At 33.0% G+C, this 20,233-nt stretch overlaps 2 protein-coding genes and 1 long non-coding RNA gene across 4 annotated transcripts; 2 read left to right on the top strand and 1 right to left on the bottom strand.

The window, feature by feature from the left end:
- Positions 1 to 7,029: 7,029 nt before the first annotated feature.
- LOC122611136 (homeobox protein BEL1 homolog) lies at positions 7,030 to 10,459 on the top strand. Its single transcript, XM_043784111.1, has 4 exons — positions 7,030 to 7,827; positions 8,242 to 8,624; positions 9,222 to 9,282; positions 9,579 to 10,459. The coding sequence occupies exons 1-4, from the start codon at positions 7,030 to 7,032 to the stop codon at positions 10,203 to 10,205; spliced, it is 1,869 nt and encodes a 622-aa protein (XP_043640046.1). The 3' UTR covers positions 10,206 to 10,459.
- LOC122611138 lies at positions 7,034 to 8,882 on the bottom strand. The gene is made up of 3 exons (XR_006325478.1): positions 8,794 to 8,882; positions 7,613 to 8,702; positions 7,034 to 7,468 (listed from the first exon to the last, which is right to left on the bottom strand). It is a non-coding gene; the product is annotated as an uncharacterized LOC122611138 (long non-coding RNA).
- Positions 10,460 to 13,392: 2,933 nt separating the features above from the next.
- LOC122611094 (golgin candidate 6-like) lies at positions 13,393 to 19,933 on the top strand. Of its 2 annotated transcripts, XM_043784058.1 has the most exons (20): positions 13,393 to 13,416; positions 13,710 to 13,735; positions 13,816 to 13,868; positions 14,028 to 14,155; positions 14,252 to 14,301; positions 14,852 to 14,998; positions 15,096 to 15,169; positions 15,302 to 15,371; positions 15,462 to 15,515; positions 15,608 to 15,703; positions 15,790 to 15,840; positions 16,164 to 16,250; positions 16,341 to 16,454; positions 16,552 to 16,623; positions 16,766 to 16,951; positions 17,033 to 17,136; positions 17,474 to 17,522; positions 18,153 to 18,218; positions 18,293 to 19,066; positions 19,167 to 19,933. In XM_043784058.1, exons 2-20 carry the CDS (start codon positions 13,715 to 13,717, stop codon positions 19,722 to 19,724), a joined length of 2,754 nt encoding a protein of 917 aa, XP_043639993.1. In that variant the 5' UTR covers positions 13,393 to 13,416; positions 13,710 to 13,714; the 3' UTR covers positions 19,725 to 19,933. The 2 variants fall into 2 exon arrangements, with proteins under 2 accessions (XP_043639993.1, XP_043639994.1); XM_043784059.1 differs by lacking the exons at positions 13,393 to 13,416; positions 13,710 to 13,735; positions 13,816 to 13,868 and having other exon boundaries at positions 14,109 to 14,155; positions 14,252 to 14,305.
- The last annotated feature ends 300 nt before the right edge of the window (positions 19,934 to 20,233 follow it).

The following is a 20,233-nucleotide window of genomic DNA, read 5'->3' as shown; positions in this document are numbered from 1 at the left end:
TTATGAGGATCTGTACGTAATGGTACCCGCGTAATGCAACGATGTGTCGTGACGGAAGTATGGTGGTGATGGTGCGAATCACGACTATTGGTGGTTGTGACGGGTGATTGATCTAAAGGGGTAGTAGAGATACTTTAGAATATAAGAGACTAATGATGTAAATTATTTCATTAAGAAAATAATGATCATTTCACATCTCTTTTTTTTTCTAACTTATAAAAAAAAGTGCATAATCTTTATATATTAGTATAGATAAAAGATAGATTAATACTAGTAAGTAGTAACTTTCAAAAATAACATTTTAATTCATTATTTATTTACTTCTTATTTTTAAAACAACAGAAATTTTATTAATAAAGAGATCGATTCGTAAGGAGCTAGTAATCACCAACATACAATTACAAAAAGGAACGGAACCAACTAAATTAATAACAACAAAACGAGACTTCAGGGCCTTAACTGCGAAGAACGTAAGAGGGATACCAAAAAAATCCCCATGAACGAAAGCCGAGCCACCGGTTTTTACCCCATTGTGTTTTTAGTATGTTCCCAAACAGGCCCTGAAGGCAGTGACGGATTTAGAACTATAAATAAGGGTATGCAAAATTAAATGATTCTCATCAGTAAAAATTCGAAAATTATTTGGTTTTTGTGGATTCGGGTCCGGTTTTTAGCTTTGCTTTTGTTTTTTTTTGTTATCAACCTTTAATACAACTAGTAAAATCACATTTATATAATTTTACTCGTTAAAGTGTGCAATCAATTCTATTAAAAAGAAAACTTGCAAGTCAATTTATTCATATTTTTAAGTATGAATTTTTTTGTAAACATATAAAATGGGGAGATGATTCCCTAAAGTTATCCCAACTTGACTATTAGTCAAGTAGTCAAGTTGGGATAACTTTAAAAAATCCCCCTATAAAATGTACAAGCTTACTATTAGAGGAGATACACTCCAAACTATAAGATTTTTATAAATATTAAAAAAAAATAAACTATAACTTTTATAAGCTTTTTCATCATATTAGGAATATGTTTTGTTTAAGTATATGTGCCATAATTGAAAATAGGCGTCATAGTAGAAAATAGACTTTATGATATTGTTAGAAGCTAGAAACGTTATTCTACTATAAATATATTGTACTCTATTAGGAAAAATCTGTTAATTATTATACTATAATAATAAGGCAATAAAGTTAACCTAAAGTATTACTCGTACTTTGTAAAATCTACTCCGTAAAATCAAAATTGTGGAGAATATCTTAAAGAAACGACTTAGATTCCAAATTCTACAATAGCTTATATTTTAAAGGACTAAGTCAATAAATAGACTAAATCTAAGGGACTAAACAATACACTTATATGGTAAACATGGACTATATTGTAATAAGCACCTCATCTTCTCCACAAAAGATATGTAACTTTCTAACTTTCTCCATGGAAGGACTTTACAAAGTTTAAGATTTATTTGAACTCTATCGATCTCCTTCATTCAATGGGTATGCACCTTCTTTTTTCAGGTTATGCACTCTTAGGGATTAGACCGAATAAACCCTCCGAAAACTTTTATTTACCACTATTAGAAGAAGCCATAGGGTGTGCAAGTGCATACCCTATGGTGTACATAGATCAGCCCGAAAGGGAGATACTGATACATATTTACTATACATATTTATTTACTTCTATGGTAAACTATATATTTTCATCCCTATATTTCATGGGAAGGGATTCCCTCAAGTTACTCTATTTAACTAGTCAAGTTGAGGAAATATTGACCATTGATTTAAAATCAAGAGTTAAGATTAAAAGATGTTGTTTTAACCTTAACCCTTGATTTTAAATCAAGGGTCGAGAATACTCTAACTTGACCCCTCAAGTTATTTGTAACTTGAGGGAATCTCCACCCATATTCCACACCTTCTTGTAGAATTCATCCACCTCGGAGAAAATCTGGCGTATTTACACCTAGTTGCATATGCTCATATTTATAAAATCTGAACTTATTGCATATTGTTCAGGCTAAAGATCGACCCAGTTTGTTTCTTAGACGAGTTTTGGTGAGGTCAAGACAAACGGGTGAAATCGTTATTTGGTTTTACATAATGAAGAAAAACAAATGTGGGTTTATTTGTGTTTGAGGAAGGGTAAAAATGTGGTAAATGACATACCATTCATGTGATTTGAACGAGATCGACATGGTTAACGGATAAAACTTAATATCATCAACGAAAAGGATGAAGTGTGGACAAAATAGTCAACACAAGGACGTTTTACTATTTTTGACAGGGAAAGATAATTTATATAAAAAGCTAGGGACTAAATTTGCAGAAATTTGTTAGATTTAGTCAATCTTTAAACACTGGTATTTTAGTCATACCGGTGTGGAAAAATATTCCGGTATTATCGATATTACCGGAAATACCGGTCGGTACGATTATTTTAGTTTATTTTATTTTTTATTTTTATAAAAATCTTATAAAAAGTTGTTTCAATTTATCGAAAATAGTCTAAATACAATTATAAATAAAAAAAATAATACCAAATAGATATTTTATAACAAATATAAGTTTTAAAGTTCATATATCACAAAAAATAACATTAAAGTATCATAAAAATAATTTAAAAAAAAAATAAAAAATGCCGGAAATACCGATATGATAATACCGGAAAATACCAGAAATAACGGCCGATATTATATAGTGAAAATACTGAAAGAATATCAGGCTTAAACTACCGGAGTACCCTCCGTTACCGATAATATTTGCTGGTATATACCGGTATATAACGTTTTCACAAGGTAAATACTATTTGGTTGATAAAGGATACCCGGATAGAACATGATATCTTGTTCCATATTCTAAGACAAGATATCATCAATCTCAATTTCAACATGAGCCGCCAACAAATAAGAAAGAAGCTTTCAATCGTTGTCATTCATCTTTAAGAAGTCATATTGAAAGGTCTTTTGGAATTCTAAAGAAATGATGGAAAATACTTGATTGCATGCCCAAGTATAGCGTGTAAACTCAAATTGATATTATTATGGCTACATTATGCATTGCATAACTATATTCGTAATAGTTCTCAAGAAGACATGATGTTTACAGTGATGGAACAACATCCAAATTACATACCGCATGACGAACTTTGTGATATTTATGGGCATAGAACAAACTTCGAAAACTCTTTTGAAGGAACATATAATGAGATGAAATATACTCGAAATGAGATTGCTGCTTTAATATGGAATGCACGACGTCGTTGATTTTTTAATATCATTTTATATATGTTTGCATTTGTTTTTTAACTTCTTTTTTAAGTTACTTATGGTGACTTTTTTACTTTATAAGATTTTGTTTTTTTTCGTCATCTTATACTTTTAGGTTACAACTACAGCTAACATGCCAAACATTTTTAAAAAAATAAAAGCTCCTGCTAACAGCTTTGATTAAAAGCTACAGCTTACAGCTATAACTACTTTGGCCAAACATACCGATAATTATCTGCATTTATTGTGCTGCCTATTTCGACAAATTGTAGACTAAAATTACTATGTACATGTTTGCCTACCATTTTTGACTATATAAGATCATATTCTATAGTTATGATTCTACCATATATGTCTTTTTCATTTTGTTGAAAATCTATTTTACGGTATAGACGCTTATGACTTTCCCCTCTATGCCATGCGGTCATGATTCCTCTGGCATTACGACCTTTTTGTCTTAATCTTATATATATCTGTAAAACACAAATATTTAACAAAAGTGTTTGGGTAAAAATGATTATTTGCAATGAAAACTCAATTTTGAAGAAATATGTACTTACATATGCTTTTTCAACATGTAGTTTTGAAACGTGAAATTTATATTGAACAAGCAAAATCTGTTTTGAAAATGCAACAACAAACATCCCCGTAGTAACTGTCTACTGCAAGCTTCTTTTTTTCTTCCTTTTCAAACGATATGTTATTTTACTTCTACTACGTATGTTGATTATAATTTTAACTAGAAAAATAAAGTGTGATTTTGCCTGTAAATAAATAGCTATAACAATCGTTATTGATTCATTCAATCTTTTCTAAAAGTGAAAGTTCAAAAAACACTCTAAAACTTAAAAAGAAATTACTATTTAGACACGTGTCATATACAAATTAATTCATATTAAGGCATATCCAATAAAACTTTTTACAAAGCATTTATGCAGTTTTTATTATTTTAAAAAACCTTTATACAAATTTTTTTTCATTAAAGTGAAAAACTTTTTCTTAATAGTTTAAAAATCTTTAAGAATTTAGAAGAGTTTGACATTCTTTTTTTTTTTTTTGTTTTGTACTATAAAATATTAAGAATTTTATAAGTTTTTATGATTAAAGCAATAGCTTGATCAAAAGTTTAAAAAAAAAACTTTTGACAAATAACTTAATCATCGAAGATTGTTTTAGGTTTCAAATCTTAATGTAAGTAAAACTTGAAAAAACAAATCATCTCTTACTATTAATCGCACGAACCTGATTTACGAATCTAGTATATGCAACACCTGGAAACTTTCTAAACTTATAATCGAAAGTTTCCTTTAATATTAGATTATGTACAATTTTACTTATTTCCCCAACTGTATAACTTCCAATTAGGGTTTCAAGACACAACTCATCCTTATCAATGTAAGGAAGATTAAGAAATGTGGATAGAAACTGATATAACCGTGTATCAGGTCTTAGATTGATTTGTGAGACCTTCTGAAGATATTTTCCCATGGGTGATTGGAAAAGAAATATCAATACGATAGAGTCTATTCACAGAGACCATTTTATTTATATTTGAATGAAAGTCATAAACCAAATTCTCTATACTTGGACATTTCCAATTAACAGTATTATCCAATAAGACTCTTTCTAAAGCTGCAATTAAGAAGACGTCTTTATCATGTAAGGTCTCACAATAATGATAAAACCAAGTTCTTTACCAGGGTAATAATATAAGAGACCACAAATAGCAAAACTCTGAACAGTTTTCTCTTTTGAAAACAATGATAATTCATCCATCTTAACATTATTCACTTGAATTGGTGATAGCTGGTAAAACCCGCATGTAATATCATCCATCTTTTCTCACACTCCTCAACTGAGATTTGATCTAAAAAAATAGACTCATAAAGTTTATGTAACTTATATATATTTTCTATAAGTTCAAACATTAAGGCATGATGCTCAACAATTTTACTATAATAACATACAAAAATACTCATAATTATCCATCTTTGCATATATAGATAGTACGACTCGAACCTAACTAAATCATCTCAAAATTAAATACCTTATCAATAAGTCATTAACTTAATTGATTAACATAAATTTATATTAAAATGTTCATTTAAGAATAAGTTTTATTGTTCTGCTTAGCGTTAGACATTAACTTAAACAAGCATGGTACCCACACAATGCGGCGGCGACGATGACAATGATAGTGATGTGGTGACATCGACACATGGTACCCGTTGCCATCCCTGTTAATTAGAAGAAGATAATAAAAGATGTCGAGGGAAATTTTGACATTTTAAAGACAGAATTATTTAATAAGGAGAAGATGGATTTTGCTTTATAAGAGAGTAGAGATAAAATATTCCTTTCTTTTATCATTTTTAACGTCAATAATTGACTCATTTATTTTAAATAAATAGCAAACATCTTAATAAGATGTGATTATTTAATGAAATGAATAATCTAAAAGAAGGTGGGGGAGGTTTTTTTGTTATGTTGTAGTAAAAAACAAAAAATTCATTGTGCATAGTTTGACTTAATGCTTAACATTTATGTCTTTGAAATTTAGATAAAAGAAAATCCGGATTATGTGAATCTAATGTGTCTAATTATTAGTTAGTGCTATTTTACATGTTAGTTATATTTTGGATCATAGGAGATCAGGGTTTGAGTCTGAGCAAGCGAGGTTTTACTTTTAATTTAGCGTCGTGCCTTCGATCTGTAGCGGTTAAATTGGTGAGTTTTCCCTCCTCTGTGGTCCATGACTTCGTGGATCGGTCGCTAGTGACTGCCTGCCCGTATGGATATAACGGTTAGCCGGCCCCGTGGCACCAACGTTAAAAAAATACTTTTAAATGAGATTCATTTACATGCTAACTACGTGAAAATCGGAAAACTATATATATTGGCAGTATTTAACAAGGGCCTAAATTTTTATCAAAGGCCGAATACAAGTTCAAAATAATCCATGAGTAACACTAACAAAATAACTTTTGTTATGTTGATGCAAAATTGACTATCATGCATTGTAGTGTTAATTTCTAGACATGTAGGGTGTGATTACTTTAATCATTTGTTATGGAACATGATATAGGGGTTATTGAAATTATTGAGAGGATGATAACTAGCTTTTTCATGAAAATTTTTACGGACTACGCTTTTAATTTGATGCGTTTAGAAAGTACGTAGTATAAAAGTGTGCGTGTGTGTATATGATATGATAAATGCATATATGTGTAAAATAGTTAAGATACTTGAATGAAAATCATTGCAAGCCCTCCATATACATACAACAATAACAACAAGAAATGACCTTTTCCTCTACCACTATTTCAGAGAGAGATATCTCATCATCATCAAAACATATAATCTCTTTGAGGTTACCTTTTTCCTAGGTTTTGAGGTTTCATTGCGCATCACTCTCCTTTCACATGTTTTTGCTTTTCTAACCACCAAAATTGCATAAATACATAAAGGGGGCGCCACTCTCCATACATACATACATCAACAAACACCCCCACCACCACGTACCCTCTACCACAACCACCACCACCACCGATCCGCAATTCACTAGCTAGTCCACTCTCATCTATCTCATGCTCTTAATTTTATGGTTCCACAAGAAGGAATCATAAAGATTTTATTATACATATATAAAAAGATAATCTGAACAGGAAAACCTTATCTGTTCATCGTTTCTTGTATATTATAGCGATATGATGAATTGAAACGATAAAAGGGAACGGAAAGAAAACATATGGTGAGCTAAAATGGTTGATCAAGAAGAGAAGACCATAAAAGGAAATAATATGATGGTGGGAACAGCCACAGGGTTTGATTCTTTTCATCATGCTAACTTATCAACAACAATTAACCCTAATGATCAGTTCTTCAACTTTGAGCAAAACAACTCAGTGAGTCACAACAACTCATCAGAAGTCTTTTGGAAACCCTCATCACCAGCTTCCAATAAGCCCATCATGACTATCGCCGGCACCGGAGATTTCTCTCAGTTTGATGATCATCAATCATCTCTCCAAAGATGTGTTTTAATCCCATGTGAACCAAATGAAAGACCAAGTCAAGGTCTTTCTCTTTCCCTCTCTTCAACCAATCCATCAACTATTGGAATTCAACCTTTTGAGCTTGTTAGACCTTCATCAGTACCACAAGATCATCAAGGGTATTTTGGCAAGCCCATGAATATGCCTGAAGAACATCATCATGATGAGTTATATACAAAATCTACAAATAATAATATTATGAATATGAATACCAATAGCAGTGGTACTCAAGTGCTTCAACATCAAAGTGTACACTACTACGGTATAAGAAGCTCAAGATACTTGGTACCTGCCCAAGATATCCTCAATGAATTCTGCAATCTCGGTACAAACCAAAATAATGATCATTCAACCACAAAGGCTGCAAAGGCTCAAAGAAACAATCAATGGCAAGATCATGATAACAATATTAATGCTACTTCTTCAGAAAATAAACCTTTAAATACTCTTGAATTCTTGGAGTTGCAAAAAAGAAAATCAAAGCTCCTTCAACTGCTAGAAGAGGTATAAATTATTTCTTACATTTTTGGGTATAATTTGTTTTTATTTCACAAAATAAATATATAATATTATAATTAATCTTCATGAATACATACAATTACTATTTAGTTTGATTTTATTTTTTCTATAACTAAATAAATTGATAAATGATTTTTTTTGTTTAATAAAATTAAGTTGAAGGTTCCTTATCTTTAATTGATTTTCAACTAATTAAGTGACCATGAGTTATTCCATTAATGCCCACATGATGACAAATTTGTTTGCTTCATTTAATTGTAGCAAAAACCTCTTTTCTTGTTGAATGTTTGTTTTTACTATAGATTTGTGCATGTGATTAAATGAAAAACATCAGAGAAATTAACATAATCTGATGCATTTATTTTTTTAAAAATTGTCTGGACTGATGGAAATACATAGGTGGATAGGAAATACCACAATTACCGTCATCAAATGAAGGCAGTGGTTTCATCATTTGAAGCAGTGGCCGGTGATGGTGCAGCAACGGTTTACTCAACCTTGGCCTCAAAGGCAATGTCAAGACATTTTAGGTGTTTGAGAGACGGGATTGTAGGCCAGATCAAGGAAACCAAGAAGGCCATGGGAGAAAAAGACCTTTCTTCCCCTGGTGCCACCAAAGGGGAGACTCCTCGGTTAAGGCTTCTTGATCAAACTCTAAGGCAACAAAGAGCGTTACAACAAATGACAATGATGGATAACCACCCTTGGCGGCCTCAACGTGGGTTGCCTGAGCGGTCTGTGTCTGTTCTTCGCGCTTGGCTCTTTGAGCATTTTCTCCACCCGTAAGCCTGCCATATGTCTAGCTCTCAATTGTATATTCTTTATATCGATCCTTCCATTTTATTATACAAAAGGCCGGCCTGCACACAAGAATTGGATATGTTGGTTACAAATTATTTAAGTGTATATTTCTTTTGGTATAAAAAGAAAAAGTTTGATCAATATTTGCACTTTGCAATCTATGTTGATCAATCATTAGTTTTCATCCATCCCCATATTGATTCCTAAAACTCAGTATTTTTGTCATATATTATCCCATCAAAAATTTATTTATATATATATATATATATATTTTTTTTTATCTGTTGGGGCCTTCCTGTTATGTTTTCTTCTGGATTTGATTCCTAGCTAGCTAGCTATATCGATCATCTTTTTCCGTTGGGACCATATAAATGTGCCCTCTCTTTAGTGTCATCCACAATTTAAAACTTTATTTCTACTTTCCATTTTTATTAAATTTAAAAATTTCTCGATATTATATACAAAACATATACATATGAAGTTTCACCGTCATGTTAAATTTAGTACGTGTAACATACATATATTTAGTCATAGTTATATACATCATTTACGCGATTGAATTAAATTATTCCCTGCAGGTACCCTAGTGATGTGGATAAACATATTCTAGCCCGGCAAACTGGTCTCTCAAGAAGCCAAGTACGTACCACATACGTTCCGTCTCTTCTTTTGTTTTGTTACGTACGTACGATCATTTAATTCACACATTTTCAGTAGCTAGAATTTAAGAAAAGGCATTGTATATCTAATTAATTAATTAAGAAAAAAAAAGAAGAAAGGGTCACATGGTCCATTACCGACAGTTGTTGTAGTTTTGGAGTATATATGAATGAAACTTAATTGTGCGTCGTCATGAATAAATGAATGCTTTGTAATTAACTTAACCATGCATTTTTAATTTATACATACATAATGGAGCTAGCGTGTATGTGTAGGTATCAAACTGGTTCATCAATGCGCGGGTAAGGCTATGGAAGCCCATGGTGGAGGAAATGTATGTGGAAGAAACTAAAGACCATCAAAACAACAATACTACCACCAATAATTATATCGAAGCAGCAGCAGGTCCCCATCATCATGAAAACACTACGCCGGTCCCACAAACAATGGAGCAAAAACCGACCCTTGATCAACTCCAGATGATCGGCCGTAGAGATTCTGATTGCCTTTCGTCCATAATCATCAATCACCACCACAACGTCCATACTACTACTAGTACAAAAAGCCTTGATCATGAGCAGCAGCCATTATTTGGAGCAGTAGTAGATGAGCTGGATTTCTCATCATACAATCATCACAACTTGATTGGTACTGGTAGTAGTAGCGGAGGGGCGGTTTCATTGACCTTAGGATTACAACAACACGCAGCTGCCGGCACCGGTGGTGGTGATGGGGTGTCACTTTATTACCCCGCCTCCAGGGACCATATTATTATGGATGATGATTGCCAAAATGATGCGGTTCAATATTCGTCTCTTTTGGAGCAGAGTGATCAAGGACATAATTATTTGCCTTATAGGAATTTGATGGGGGCACAATTACTTCATGATTTGGCTGGTTAGTTAATTAGCTACGATCGAATCAACCTACCTACCTAAACCTACCTATTATTATTATATACATATTTTGTTTATATTCAATTTATAAATAGATAAACCACAAACATGGGGTCTATATATATAATTGGTGAATATTATTGGTATACTTGATTATTGGCCGGGATTTAGGATAGTTACTGTATCAATTTTTCGTACTTGAATGTTAATTTGAATATATTGTATATATAGCTGCTAGAAAGGATATTAATTTGTTGTCATTTCTTTTTGCTTTATCTTACTTGCATTTGCAGTTAAAAAGTTATTGGAAAATTTTCCATTTGATTCACTACTGCGCAAGAATATACAGCTTGTCAGCTTCAATTCATCTTTTTAGAAATCTAGCTAGTAGCTAGATTCCCCGCCCCCCTAGTTTCTTTCAATCATTGGCGGGGTTTATGTACTATCACTTTTTCGAGAATAAATGTTTGCATACTTAATTTTCAAAAGAAAAAAAATGAAAAAATGTTTGGATACTTAGACTAGCTAATTAAAAGGATTGGCCGTTAATTAAAGATAAAAATTACTCTAAAAGAATTGGTATAGTCTTTGTTATGACTCTTCGCATGTAGTGATGCCATGTGACATTTACTATAAGTAGCCTAGAACATATAATGGGAGTGGAGTTGTCATGGATGAGACAACTTCAATGATTTATGTTGAAGTCATGGAAAAATATGTTTACTAGAAAATCAATTAGTTAGTGTGTGTTGGTCAAACAACAACCAAGCGCCTTGTATGAACCGCATCAAAGCCAAGCCGCTTGAGAGTGGTAGTGTACTCGGCCAATCCCTGACAATTAAGGCGTGCGTCGTCATGAGCAGTCTCATTCCCATTAGCTTTGGAGATATCTCAATCTAGAAATGACCATACATACATAAAATATAAAATATACATCATAAAATATCTTTTATAATAAAATATCTTTTATAACATCTTGCTTATAATCAAACTATAACATCTTGCTTGATTAGTTTGATATTATAGTTTGATTAGTTCATCTTTTATTATTTTGTTTGCACTCTTACAATATAATTTATCAATTTAAAAATGTATAAGCAAGATGTTATAGTTTGATTAATTCATATTTTATTATTTTGTTTGCACTCTTACAATATAAAAAATAAAATTATATATCATAAATGCAATCCAATAGATCACTATATGCCGACCAAGTTTCTTCGGTTTATTCTCTATTATATTTTGAAGATATAATGAGGAAATATGTTATTTTCTTTTATGTTTTGTAGAAAGTCAATCATTTGAAAATCATTTTTTTATTTTAAAATGATTTTAACAATTATACATCATTTCGAATATAATTCATCCGCAAAGATAGCTCTTTCTGTTATAGTTTGCTTTGTAAACTGTTAAAAGGTGAAAATTTAAGTTCATTGGCGAAATCATTGAACAAAATAATTTGATTAATGACGTTTAGGGTTTACACAAGTTGTAGCATAAATGAAGCTGCTCTATTATCACTTTTATGATATTGACTTAGTAATGTTATGGACAATTTTCCAATGCATATAAATTTAATCAATCCTATTGAACATTTAGAAAAAACCACAAATAATTTGGATACCTTAAAGTCATCAAATGTATTTTGTGTGTTAATTGACATATTAACTATCAGTGACGGAACCGAGATTCTTACTTTGGGTCGCCGAACAGTTTTCATGATACTAATAAATGTAAAACTAATATATAAAATTCAATCACACCCCGTCTAAGGTTGTCAATTACCTTAAAACTGAATAAATTCTTAATAATAGTACTAGAAATGCAAAGTTTTATAGAAATTGTAAGATTATTATGCCCACCCTTGGTTACCACATAACTTTTCCATTATTAGTTATTTTTCTTGATTGAAGTTATATATCAAAATGTATAAATTGTTTATCGAATACAAAAAGGTACAAATCTGAAATCTATACTATATTATAAAGAAAATAAGATTTCAACTTTCATTTTCAATAATGTACATATGATAATGCATGATGTACCATACATCAATGTCCCACAACTTTCAATTTTCATTTTCATCTCTCTCCTCAAATCTAAACCACTCATTTTTATCTCTCTACATCATAAATCATTTTATTCCTATGATTCATTCAAAATTTTTTATCTCAAAATCGTACATCGATAAATTATAAAAGTTATATAGGTGTTCTTAAAATTTCACTCTCTTTCATTAGGGATGTCATTCGATATAGTTTCGATGAATTTTTAAATCCGAGGATAGAGCCCGTACGACTAAGGCATTTGGGTATCACATTCGATGACCTATCACCCACACCATCTTGAACATTTAGAAAAAACCACAAATAAAATGGGCTCCCGTTGGGGGTACCAGCGGTGTAAGGCGTCTCAAACTCTGAGCATACTGTCCATTTGGATGTCACTGCTTAGCTCGATGAAACGATCTTTCCACCAGTCGTTTAAAAAAAAGCAAAAGCAAAAATTAATTTAATAAAAGTTAAAGTTAAAGTTATGATTAATCGATAAGTTTAATAAGTATATGGGCTATGGGTACATAAAAAATTGGGATTAGTATCTTGGAATGTAACAAATTTTGGACGAATGTTTATAGTGTGAAATAACTAAAATTGTGTGCATTATATGTAATAATCTTTAAATTATGTATATTGTATGTAAAAGGGCATACGTGACAACCATATATAACTGCGACTTGTTAAATTTTGTTGGTCGGATACCTTTTTTTTCATACAATAGATATAATTTAAAGATTATTATATACAATGAACACAATTTTATATTCGTTTTTTATTGCAAGATAATTATCCAAAAAATATATATATATAGGGGTTGGGTATTGTAAAACAAGTATTAATGTAAAACAAATAAGACAAGATCTTGACCCTTGGATCATGGTTAAATTGATGCACGAAGATTCACGAAACAAATGATATATAATGATTTTAATGATGCACGATGATTTTCAATGAAAAGAAACATATTGTTTTATTTATTTTACTTTAATACTTGTTTTATTTTATCTAAAACCTATGTATATATATATATATTGGCTGCGCACGTGTGAAGATTGGCCCGGGTCGTGGATCGAAGAAAACAACATGATTTGATTAATGTGTTCGAACCCAACCTTTCTTCACGATCTCATCAATTATCAAACTCTTCCATACAAACACAGGTGCATTTTCTTTTAAAAATTCATTCTTTTCCTTTCTTTTTTCGTTTCTACTTATTGATTCGTTAATCGATCTTTATTAAAAAATCATATCAATTTGTTTTATTTATATCTCGATGATAATTATAACGCATTGCATATAAAAAACTAATTAATTGATTGATCTGCAGTTAATTTCAAGATTCTATCTTTATTCACGAATTTGATTGCTTTACTGTTTCCCTTTAACGGGTTTTGACAGATTCTTAAGTTGGTTTTCTTTTTTTGTAATTTGATCAATTTCTGAGCTGCTACAGTTATAATGAAAAAGATGGATTTGAAGGTAATTATCGATTTTTTCTAGCGTATGAAACCGCATTGCTCGTGTTCGTGTTTGTTAATGTGCTTGGACTTATTGTACAGGGAGTTGTTGGACTTGTTTTTGGAAACGAGGATTCAACTTCAAATGAAGATAGGTTTGTCAGCTTATATTTATTCTTTCTTTCTTTCTTTCGTGTAGTTAGTTTAAGTTCATTGAGAGATTTGCTTTTTGACGTAGTTATGCATTGGGGTATATCTATTTTTCTTACATTATGGCTAATGTAATTTACTAGTTTATATAATGTCGATTGTAGTTATGTTCAACGATTGCTTGATCGTATATATAATGGTAAACTGGTCGATGATAGAAGAAATGCTATGGTGGAGCTTCAATCTGTTGTAGCAGAAAGTCATGCTGCTCAACTGGCTTTTGGAGAAATGGGTGAGTGCATATTGCATTTTCAAAATCTGGTGCATTCTGAAGATGGCATGTCTTGCTTAAATTTTCTATAACTCGATGTGTTCTTGTCTATTGTAGGTTTTCCTGTGCTGTTGGGTGTCTTAAGGGAACGTGAGGATGTTGAAATGGTTTGTAAGCTTCTGCTAACAGCTTTTGTTTTTTTGGTAGTTATCTTGGTTTTATGCTACACTTGAAAGAATATTGTATGTTTTACCCTGTTCTTTAACTGGAGTTCAGAATAATTTTAAGCATTTTAGACTCTAGTTAGTTAGCTGGACAGCCAATTCTTTACATTACGCTTCTTAGATATGTTATTTCCTTCTAAAATATATGCATGCAATAATTAATCGATAACATAGTTGACACTGCAAGTAATTAGACTGTCTAAGAAACCATGTGTCAAACCCCCTCGCCCAATACTGACCGCCCATCATGCTCACATTCTACCAAAGCAGATGGATACACTGGTAACACGTATTACGGGTTTACTGATTCTCGGTGAAACGATAGAAAAGGGACTATGAATGACCAGTCAATAGTGCATGTGGGTGGTTATTTTCGTGCATGACTTCATCTTACCCTGACAGTACCAATAGCTACTGATATATTTTGTTTGTTTCTTATATATGGTATAACCACTTTCAACTAATAATTCTGTATATGTTTGGATTGTTAAAGGTTCGAGGGGCACTAGAGACTCTTGTGAGTGCCTTAACACCAATTTCTCATGCAAAACTGCCTGCCAATGCTGTTCAGCCAGCCCTGATGAATGCAGATCTCTTATCAAGTGAAGGGAAAAGCATTGAACTTCTTTTGAGCCTGCTGGTAAGGCTTTTATATTTCGATCTTATATACCTCAGACAATGAATTCTGCAACAGGATTCTCTATGTTTCTGCAACTATTAACCAAGTATCTTGACAGGGAGAGGATGACTTCTATATAAGATATTATACACTTCAACTTCTGACTGCCCTTTTAACAAATTCTCCCATTAGGTACGTGTCTTTAGCCACTTACTTCTGGTTCCATTGTTACATACATATATATATATATACACACACACACACACATATATTATATTTAGAGACTAGTGATTGGTTCGAAGGATATACTGAGGTCATCTTCAGGTTACAGGAAGCCATTCTTACCATCCATCAAGGTACAACCCGGCTTATGGATATGCTTATGGACCGGGAGGTATGAATTGGTATACGCATCAATAGTTTCAAATCTATTTGATGTGAAATGTTTCTTTTTTCCTTAGATACAATGTTGATTGCCTTGTAGGTCATTCGGAATGAGGCATTGTTACTTCTCACCTACTTGACTCGTGAAGCGGAGGTAATCTTTCTGTTATTAGCTGTCAACCTTTTATCCAGTAATAATTTAAGCTGTATCCATTTCCTTCCTAATTTGATTGATTACTTCACTAGGAAATACAAAAAATATTGGTCTTTGAGGGTGCTTTTGAGAAGATCTTTAGTATCATAAAAGAGGAAGGGGGTTCAGAAGGTGGTGTTGTTGTGCAGGTGATTTCCATATTCTAGTTTTTTTGTTCTCGGTAAAAGTGTCATTATAAAGGTCTAAATCTATTTTGATATCTGTTACCTCACAGGACTGTCTTGAATTGTTAAATAATCTCGTCCGCAGCGTTCCATCTAATCAGGTTTGAGCTTCTCCTTTTCGGGTGCTTACTTGTGGAAAGATGTTGTACCCTCAGGTTAGGCGTTGATCAGTGGCTTGGTCGCTTGCTTGTAAGATGGGTAGCTATTATTGGAGCTTATGGGTGTTGGCTTTAGATACCCATAGTTGTTCTAATTTAAGTAGACCTTAATTAGCCATTTGGCCTTTATCATGTTGGTTGCACTTATTGAGGTTGAAATTCATTTGGATTATTGCTATGATACTTACTGGTAACACCTTTTGAGACAGCAAGGCTCTGCGTTCTTTATGTTTTTTTTTTTTTACCACTTTATAGATGTTGTGTAGGTGCTGCTGAGGGAGACTATAGGGTTCGACTCATTGATATCAATTTTGAAGCTCCGAGGAACCACATACAGCTTCACTCAGCAAAAGGTCACTTCAACTGCTTATCAGTTTATTTAGCTTACTATTTTAAGGCTTCTTAGTTGCTTTCTTAGTATCTTATCAAATTGATTTTTGTAGACGATCAATCTACTGAGTGTCTTGGAAACAATTAGTTTGCTGCTGAATGGAGGTTCGGAGACTGATCCTGCAAGTAACAGTAATAGATTAACAAACAAAACAGTTCTTGTCCAGGTTTTTTTCAGAACTTTGCCTGTGTCTTTTAGCTGCATCATTAAACCTTATGCCTCATCACTGATTAACCATCTTTTCTTCCTTTTTTACTTTATAGGGAAATATATTGGACCATCTACTAATGCTAGGTGTTGAAAGTCAATGGGCCCCTGTTTCTGTACGTTGTGCGGTAAGATAACTTCTGTGATTTGGATTGCAAAATGTACAGTTAAAAGATTAACTTAAGAGTTCCCACATTTTTTCTATAAAGTTGGTGGTGGGTAAGAAACGCATAATAGTTCTAACATGTATTACCTATATAACATGATCAGGCGTTTCAATGCATAGGTGATCTCATTTCTGGACATCGTCAGAATCTTGATGCCCTTGCCAGTAAATCTCTTGGTGATGAACCAGAGATTGAGCCAGCTCTGAATTCAATCCTGCGAATCATCTTACGGACTTCAAGCATGCAAGAATTTATTGCAGCTGACTATGTTTTCAAGAGCTTTTGTGAGGTTTGCTTCTATAAATTTTCTTAGGAAGTTTTTCATTACTTTTTGAATTCAATGCTACATCAATAAATTTTGCTTCATCAGCAAAACAGCGATAATCAGAAGATGTTGGCATCAACTCTAATCCCTCAGCCTATGTCAATGACCAATGCTCGATTTGAGGAAGACGTGAATATGTCATTTGGAAGGTATATCTGTCTTGCAAGCTTTGAGATATCTTCTTCCAGATTGGCATAATACATACCTCTCTCTCTCTATATATATATATATACATATATATATATATATACATATATATATATAGGGGACAATCAAATAAGAACAACCTTAAAATAAGAACACGGTGAGAACACTTAAAAACTACATTTTGATGCATTAAAAGTCCATAAAACTAACATAGTGTATAACTAATTATCATTATTTAAGTGTTTTACAACACAATGGTCTACTTTTCTCATTTATATATGTATGTATGTATATCTATCTTATACACATTCAATCTTATTAGACTTCTTTATTTGGCAGCATGCTATTGCATGGGCTTGTCACGAGTGAACTTGATGGTGATCTTGAGGTAATTAAAGCTTGTATACTCTAAATTTCTAGCAGTTTTTTTTTTAACCAGTGTGAAGTGTTTTCCAACTCTAAAGAGCAGTTTTTATGGGGTGATGCAAGTTATCTAGCATGTATACTTGTTCAAATGCACCAAACATGTCAGATTCGCTCAAAATGTTTTATAAATGCATAAAACCTGATCATGGTATCAAATTTTAAGATTGCTTCTCGCTGATGATTTCAGCAGATGACGAGTCTGAGAAAATCCATTCAATTTTTCGTGAAGACTATTCCAGGCATTTTTCTGAATTCTGAGAGACTAATTAACCAGGGGTTTACCCCAAGATATCAAGATTACTATCGAAATAATATAAATTTTGGTATTGTAGATGACCACACTTATGTAAGAACTTCCAAAAGTTTTGCCAAAAGTTTGCTTCGAGTTAACCAGACTTGTTACTACCCATACAAAATAAATGGTGTTTTTGTCCAGTTTCCCTATTCCCATGACTGCCCATTTTGCCACCTCTGCAAATTCATATGGCAGTTTGGCTTCCCCTTTAAAGACCTATCATTGACATGATTAGGAATCATAGTTCTTACATTGTTATTTCATATGCACAAGTATCATATAATTTGTGTTATTCAGACTAGTTGCAGAGCTGCTAGCGTTCTTTCTCATGTAATGAAAGATAATATTCAATGCAAGGAAAAGGTATGCAATCTCATGCTTTAGATATGCAACACCTGAGATTTTGTATAGTGCATTAATTCCCCACTTCTATGCAGGTCTTACAGATTAAACTCGAATCGTCAATGCCTTCATTAGGATCCCAGGAACCGCTGTTGCACCGTATGGTAAAGTACTTGGCTCTTGCAACTTCCAAGAAGCGGAAAGACGGAAAATCAACTACTCCAAGAAATTCTTATTTCCAACCAATAATCTTGAAACTTCTTGTCACGTGGCTTTGTGATTGCCCGCCTGCAGTGCAGTCTTTCTTGGATTCACATCCTCACTTAACATATCTAATTGAGCTGGTATCAAATGGCGAGTCAACAGTCTGTGCACGGGGTTTAGCAGCTGTTCTTCTTGGGGAATGTGTCATTTATAATAAAAGCAGTGAGTCTGGTAAAGATGCATTTGCAATAGTCGATGCCATAAGTCAAAAAATCGGGCTTACATCTTACTTTTTGAAGCTTGATGAGATGCAAAAAAGCTTTCTATTTTCATCTGAAAAGGCAACTCAAGCTCAATCACGTAAACCATTGACCAGATCAAATGCTAATAGTATGGCAGAAATGGAAGATATTGATGAAAAAGAGTCAACTTTCAACGAGAATGATGACCATCCAATGCTTGCTTCAATGTTCGATCCTCAGTTTGTCAGTTTTATTAAAAATTTGGAAGTTGGTATTAGAGATAGCATAGTAAGAATATATAGCCATCAAAAGAGCAATGTGTCGGTGGTGCCAGCAGAATTGGAGCAGAGAAAGGATGAAAGAGATGGGGATTATATCAAGCGACTTAGATCATTTATGGAGAAGCAATGCTCTGAGATTCAGGTAAATTGCATAGATATGTGTTGCTTCTTGTTTGGGATAACCCGCATATAAGATATTGAAATTGGTCTAATTTTTATTACGGGTATCCTTTTTTTTACAGGACCTTCTTAACAGAAATGCTATATTAGCCGAGGACCTAGCTAGTATTGGTGGAGGTGGTTCAACCCGTAGCGAACCTAGACCAAATAGTGGCACAGATAGGGTCCAAATACAGAAACTGAGTAGAGATCTTCAAGAAGCTGCCCGACAGTTGGAGATGCTCAAAACGGAGAACATGAATATTCAAAGTGAGGCGTTATCTTACAAAAACGTGTCGGAAAAAATGGAAACTGATCTGAAGAGCCTCTCAGATGCGTACAATAGCCTGGAACAGGCAAATTATCATTTAGAAATGGAAGTGAGAGCATTGAAGAGCGGAGAAGCTATTCCAAGCCTAGATATTGAGAAAATAAAAGCAGCAGCACGGGAGGAGGCACAGAAAGAGAGTGAAGGCGAACTCAATGATTTGCTTGTATGTCTTGGTCAAGAACAGAGCAAAGTGGATAAATTGACCGCAAGATTAGTGGAGTTGGGAGAAGATGTTGATGTTTTGCTTGAAGGTATTGGAGATGACACAGGACTACCAGATGATGATGATGACGACGACAAAGAAGAATGACACTGCTGTTCAAAAAACAATAAGATGGTAAATTAAGGTGTAATTGTCATTTTGTTTTCTGCCCTTTGAATTTGCACCGTATTCAGAATCCTTGTGTACATGTAAAATGTTCACGTGTACAGACTGCCATGGTTTGGCCCATGCCGACAATCCTCTTTGGCCACTGATGGAAGAGAACTATTTATACAGTTAAAGTTCAAAAGGTTCAACTTGTTGCATAGCTGAATGATTAGTCCAAGTCTTGTGGCAACCAAATTTAATAATCTTAACTACATTATAGCCTACATTAAATTAAAAAAAGATTAAAAGAATATAACTATGTAAGACGACATTGCTGTGTCAAGTATAATTGAAATGATACTAGAATATTTTAAAGGGAAGACGGCAGAGATAAGTGCTTACAGCAATCAAACTGACTGCTTCCTCGCGCAAACTTCTAAGTGAAAATTGAGTTATCTTTAGTTGGCTCTGAAATTCGAGAATGTTTTACTTATTACCTATTTAGACCT

This window comes from Erigeron canadensis, chromosome 8, assembly GCF_010389155.1.
Source record: "Erigeron canadensis isolate Cc75 chromosome 8, C_canadensis_v1, whole genome shotgun sequence".
In the NCBI taxonomy this organism is placed as follows: domain Eukaryota; kingdom Viridiplantae; phylum Streptophyta; class Magnoliopsida; order Asterales; family Asteraceae; genus Erigeron; species Erigeron canadensis.
This window is presented reverse-complemented; position numbering and strand designations above follow the sequence as displayed.

What these genes read in the sequence shown, in the direction of transcription:
- LOC122611136 (XM_043784111.1), top strand. Translation starts at nt 7,030, where the DNA reads ATGGTTGATCAAGAAGAGAAGACCATAAAAGGAAATAATATGATGGTG. An exon ending in TCCTTCAACTGCTAGAAGAG is followed by an intron (nt 7,828 to 8,241) that starts GTATAAATTATT and finishes GGAAATACATAG; the next exon opens with GTGGATAGGAAATACCACAA. An exon ending in TTTGAGCATTTTCTCCACCC is followed by an intron (nt 8,625 to 9,221) that starts GTAAGCCTGCCA and finishes TATTCCCTGCAG; the next exon opens with GTACCCTAGTGATGTGGATA.
- LOC122611094 (XM_043784058.1), top strand. Translation starts at nt 13,715, where the DNA reads ATGAAAAAGATGGATTTGAAG. An exon ending in ACTGGCTTTTGGAGAAATGG is followed by an intron (nt 14,156 to 14,251) that starts GTGAGTGCATAT and finishes TGTCTATTGTAG; the next exon opens with GTTTTCCTGTGCTGTTGGGT. An exon ending in ATATTCAATGCAAGGAAAAG is followed by an intron (nt 18,219 to 18,292) that starts GTATGCAATCTC and finishes ACTTCTATGCAG; the next exon opens with GTCTTACAGATTAAACTCGA.